Below are 5,375 nucleotides of genomic sequence, written 5' to 3'. Positions count from 1 at the left end.
TCTTTGTTCTTTTTAAGATGCATATGATATAGCTTGCAAAAAACCGTAAGTTTAATGTCAAAAGATTAGACTGATAGTTTTAGTGTGGATGGAAACAAAATATGATGCTTAATTTCAAGATCGAAACTAATTTAGAAGATATGAACTCCTTGATTAAAAGCTGAGAACTTTGCTATTAAATGACAAGAACATGTTTCAACTATCTTGCAAGTGAGAAGCGGAAGACTTACCTGTGGCTTCGACAAAAGAAGACAACCAACCTTCTGGTTTCTTAGTTCAGGTTCACCATTTGAGCAGAAAGTCTCATTCTATTTTTTTGGTGGAAAAATTTTAAGCTCAAAATCTAATAAAAATCCTGGGAAATCACCCTACCACAGCATTCTAATATCAATATTGAGTTCAAATTGAACAAAGCATGATGAGTGTCATTTTCAATCTAGCAAATGTGAAGCACTATATATTACAGTTGAATTCCCCGTATTGTGCACACATTAATGCTGTTGCATTTGCTTTGAGCTTCCAAGGTTCATGGCCACCCGCAAGAGAGGGGGGAACTCCAGCTCATTGAATATTTGCTTTTTACTAAGCAAAATTGTTATTGCTTATCAAGCTAGCAAATCATTGTATTTCACATTTGAGAGCAAGATCTTCCTCATTCATTATGTAATGAGAGTGGCCCTAGATGATTTTACTTCAACTTCATGATGCATCAAAGAGTATGAAAGCCATACCAACAATACCAGAGAGACGGCCACATCGAAAGTTATTCACAGAATTGATATATTTCTCTTCATTCTTTGATATTCACATCTAGCAGTTCCTTGTATTAAATAAGCAATCAAAATTTATAACTAATTTAGAGATTGAATCCTCTAAGAGAGAATCACGTGCGGCACACATGCTTTTATCTAGTCTTTTATTTAAAAGTTCAAACTACCCAACCTCGATTTATATTTGAATTCAATTTAAAAAAAAAAAAATCGCTTGAATTTTACTCGGTAAGCAAACAATCAAACTTTGAATACATTTTGAAACTTGTTAAATTAATCAAACAAGTTTGAATGCTAAAATGTTTCAACTTGTTTAGGTTCGTTTGTTCTCCTAGTTGCATTTCCTCAAAAAAGAAAATCAATTGCAGCCCAATAAGTTAATAAACAGATTGCCCAGCACTGTTTACAGTTACATGTAAATATACAATACTAAAGTATCAGCAGTTTAGCTCCATGTGGTAAGTTTGCTTCAAGTTGCTTGGCACGTTCCCTTACTCTCAGATATCTAGGTTCTCTTGGCATCAAATCAAATGAAAATTTTCCAGGGCCAGGCTTAATAACCATCTTCTCAAGTGAATTAGCAATCTGAAGTAGTGCCAGCGCAAACCTAAATTCACTCTTGAAACACGCAAAATTGATCAACTTCACCACTTTAAGATGCTGATGCTGACAAACAGCAAGATCTTTCTGATGACGTTTGTAACTGTGCAGAGCAGAGACAGTTCTCTGATACAATTGGAGAGATAATCAGGCATTAGGAATAATGGTTGAGAAGGAAACTGGGAGTAACAAATAAACTTAGTTTCTGGTCATCCCCAAGATGCAAGCTACGAATTGCAGTACCTCTTTAGGAGCGGCCAAGCAATAGTGAAGCTGCCACAAGCAAGTTATACCAATTACTAGACCGCAGAAAGAAGATTGTGCGCGATAATATAACAAAGTAATCAGTTAACATAATAACAAAAATAACTTATTCCAAAAATCAATGACTTTGGCCCTAAACATGGCAAACTCCTCATTTGACCAACGTGTTCAAAGGAAAGTTTAGCATGATGCTTGCGGTATTTCTCTAAATGTAAGGTTGTGTAATCTATTCTAAATTGTATCCATACACCATATCTATTTGGAAGTCACATCTGACAAGATTAGACATCTTGTCAGATTTTGATTTGGAAATTCATGGATTAGTTAGAGTACCATATCAGAAAAAAGACAATTTCTCTTTCTCCTAAACGCATACGAAATCGATCTCCACCGTATTATATTACGAAGAAGAGAACAAGTACTCTTTGACAGTATCCAGAAAGTGCTCAAGTCAACTTGTCTGTATAATTAATGTCAAACAAAAAATAGTGTTTCTACCTGAACTACTCACAAGCACAAATACAAGCTACATCAATCATGTTGGCATTATAGTCACCTAGAAAGGCATCACTCAAATGGATAAAAGGAGAAAGTAGAAGAATTAGAATTCCTAACAGTTCAATGGCTAAGATTTGGAATATTAAATGTACTTGGACGTTTTCATGACATTATTTGGCATTGCGTAATTAAGAACATAAATTACATTAACAACACACAACATTTGTCACTCTTTATTCTCAATTCTCACTGTAGGTTGCTAGCAGGCAATAGCACATAAATGCAAATTAGATACTTGTATTCTTATCTTATTGCTGCTACATGCAAATATACATATAACATTGAACCATCAAGACCATCATGCCAACTAACGTAACTGAAATAACTGTAACCAAGTTAGTCCCAAAAACGCACTCATGTAAAAAAGTAATTTGTTCAGAATTCAGAAAAGGTATGAAAGAACTACACATACCCTGCGCATATGAAGAAAAGTTTGTCTTGTCTAAACTTTTCGCCTTGTGAATTCTTTGTGAGAAAAAATATAAGCAAACACATTCAAGGAAATGGAGATCATGGGAGGAACATCTAAACTAACCACATGTATGACACTAGTCATGCTATAAAAGGAATAGTTACCTCAATGTTAAGTCTGGACAAGAAAGGACATGCCAAAGTGAAGAAGACAAAGAAGAGAAGACTGTCACCACCAGCAGTGTTAAGGAACAATTCCAGATGTTTGAGACATCGATATTGCAACGGAGGGATTCTAAGGATATGTTCAGTAAAAACCGGTGCCTAATAAAGGAACAAAATATTGCTTTGAACAACAATTCTTGTGATCAAAGTAAGTAATCGATAAAAAGAGCGAAGACGCATTCTAACCGTAATCGGCACGTGCAAATGAACCCTCTCTAACAGATTCTTGAGATGGCTGTACTTTGGATGCCCCTGAGCCAGAAAAAAAACATCTACACACAGCGCTGCCTGCAACTTAAACTCCGATAGAAGAGGAACATTCTGAAGTTGAAGGTCAGCTTCAGGCCTCTTCGCTGGATGTTCCCCAAATTCAAAATACACAAGATTTGTAGCAGAAATTGTCAAAGTTTCTAGTGCCGAACAGTAGTGTATAACCAAGGACTTTAGAGATGGACAAACAACATTCAGATTCTTTAAATATCTCTCATACTTTATGCACAAATGTTCAAGATGTGGACAATTGGCTAAAAGATACTCAATCATCTCATCCTTGACATTAGCATGATCCAATTTCAAGGAGGTTAGTGAGAAAAAACCATTGCGCCTAGACTTTAGCGCATTTGAAATTGACAAAAACTTGTCCAGGTCAGGGAAATCATTCCCTGATATTGCTAGGTCAAAAACTCTGACATCCTTTTGCACTGCAAAATGCACCCAATTGGAAATACTATCGGCATTGATAAGGCCCATTGTATGACAATGAACAATAAATTCATCTACAGATGGCCCTTGATGCAATTTAACAACTTGATCCACCCATCTGACAAACTCAGTCCTTCTACATTTAGAATTCCATTTAAGTTCAAGCCTGCCAGATGTAAACTGCCATAAATATCTCCATCCACGCGAAATGACACTGGCCCTGACGGCTTCCTTGAGAGTCAAACGGGACAGAATGACAATCAGGATCTCATCAGCGAGTCTATCGATCCCGTACATCATTGGATCATGTTTCTTGAGATGCAGGCGCAGCCAATCATAAAACAAAAGTAACAAAGTCAGATGAGAAAGATTTTCGGTTAACAGTCGAGATCACAGTCCACAGATACTCCCAGCCCCGCTCTCCTAGTAGCTGAAGCGTTGAAAGTTAGAGGCTCTTTCTTTTTTTTAATTCGTCTTTGGTTGATTGTAAAACATAGAAGAGTACCGTTACATGTTAAAATCAAACTTTTCCAGCCATCCTCTTCAGAAACCGTAGAGGCCCTCATCAAAACGATAAACATTCGGTTGTGCAAATTGACCGTTTCATGAAAATTTCTTCCTTAAAATACTAAACAATAACAGCAATAATTAGCAGCAGAAGAAGGTTCTAAACTGCCCTCGATTGTAATACGCTCATGAAAAATAGCTATTAAGGAAAATTGATGCAAACTCACAAAAATTACAACTTTATTCACAACGAAATAAGGATGAGCTTTTTTACCATCAAATCATGTTAGATTTTTTAAATTCATCGACAAGAAACCACCTTCAAAAGAACAAGACTGATTTGCTAGTCCACAGAACGTTGTCATACCCAACTTCACAGTATTTGCCCCGAGAAAAAAGAACCCAATAAAAAACGGAACATAAAAATACAACCACCATGCAGCTCCTTAACGGCCAACAAAAAAAAAAAGGGAGTGATAATTCAATAGGGACATACAAATTGGCCAACAGAGACAGATAGATTCCAAACCTTTCTCTTATCCGTGGTAAGAAGCCGACCATTCGTGCACTGAGAGAGAGAATAAGCTTCCATGGTCGACATGGTCGGCGATCGTAGGAGGAGAAGGCTCTGCCGTCTTCTGGAGCTGGGCCAAGGGTCTTCGTCTTTTTGGGACCCGAAAAGTAGGGCTGCAAACGAATCGAGCCGCTCGCGAGTCACTCGAGTCGAGCTCGATCTCGAGCTCGAGCTCGAAATCGAGCTCAAAATATTAAGCTCGTTAGCTCGCGAGCCAACTCGCGAGCTCGAGTATATATATAATATTTTTTATTTTTTTTATTTTAAGTATATATATATATTTTTTATTTTAAGTATATTTATTTTTTTATTTTAATAGTAAAATTACATATATATCCTTAATATTTTTATTATTTATTAAAAAATATATTATTTTATTTATTTTTTAAAAAATAAAATTATTATTTTTTTAATTTTTTTCGAGCTCGAGTTCGAGTTTGGTAAAATTTAGTCGAGACTCGACTCGATTAGCCCAAAACTCGACTCGACTCGACTCGTTTGCAGCCCTACCGGAAAGAATAAGGAGATTACACATATAGAAGTTGACCTTTAAAAAAAAAAAAAAAAAAAAAGAATAAGGGACTAAATCTGCCCAATAAAATCTTTCGAGGGATAATATAACAAACATCCCTTGAGGTATCTAAAAATTTCACTAGGCGCCTTTTAACTTTGAAAAATTTATTTACCTCCCTTACTTTTAACTTTTTATAACATTGTCAACCTATTTTAAAACATAATATTTAAAAACTCATTTTTTTGATAGA

The 5,375-nt window shown here is 35.8% G+C and overlaps 1 protein-coding gene across 1 annotated transcript; it reads right to left on the bottom strand.

The window, feature by feature from the left end:
• Nucleotides 1-1,110: 1,110 nt before the first annotated feature.
• On the bottom strand, nucleotides 1,111-4,807 carry LOC113740064 (F-box/FBD/LRR-repeat protein At1g13570). Its single transcript, XM_072045464.1, has 5 exons — nucleotides 4,567-4,807; nucleotides 3,015-3,842; nucleotides 2,769-2,927; nucleotides 1,614-1,643; nucleotides 1,111-1,496 (listed from the first exon to the last, which is right to left on the bottom strand). Exons 1-5 carry the CDS (start codon nucleotides 4,636-4,638, stop codon nucleotides 1,200-1,202), a joined length of 1,386 nt encoding a protein of 461 aa, XP_071901565.1. The 5' UTR covers nucleotides 4,639-4,807; the 3' UTR covers nucleotides 1,111-1,199.
• Between the last annotated feature and the right edge of the window lie 568 nt (nucleotides 4,808-5,375).

Source organism: Coffea arabica, chromosome 4c (assembly GCF_036785885.1).
Source record: "Coffea arabica cultivar ET-39 chromosome 4c, Coffea Arabica ET-39 HiFi, whole genome shotgun sequence".
Lineage (NCBI taxonomy): Eukaryota > Viridiplantae > Streptophyta > Magnoliopsida > Gentianales > Rubiaceae > Coffea > Coffea arabica.
The sequence above is the reverse complement of the archived record's forward strand: the minus strand, read 5'-3'. Positions and strand labels throughout refer to the sequence as shown.

What these genes read in the sequence shown, in the direction of transcription:
- LOC113740064 (XM_072045464.1), bottom strand. Translation starts at nt 4,638, where the DNA reads ATGTCGACCATGGAAGCTTATTCTCTCTCTCAGTGCACGAATGGTCGG. An exon ending in TTACCACGGATAAGAGAAAG is followed by an intron (nt 3,843 to 4,566) that starts GTTTGGAATCTA and finishes CTGCATCTCAAG; the next exon opens with AAACATGATCCAATGATGTA. An exon ending in GCTTGGCCGCTCCTAAAGAG is followed by an intron (nt 1,497 to 1,613) that starts GTACTGCAATTC and finishes CAATTGTATCAG; the next exon opens with AGAACTGTCTCTGCTCTGCA.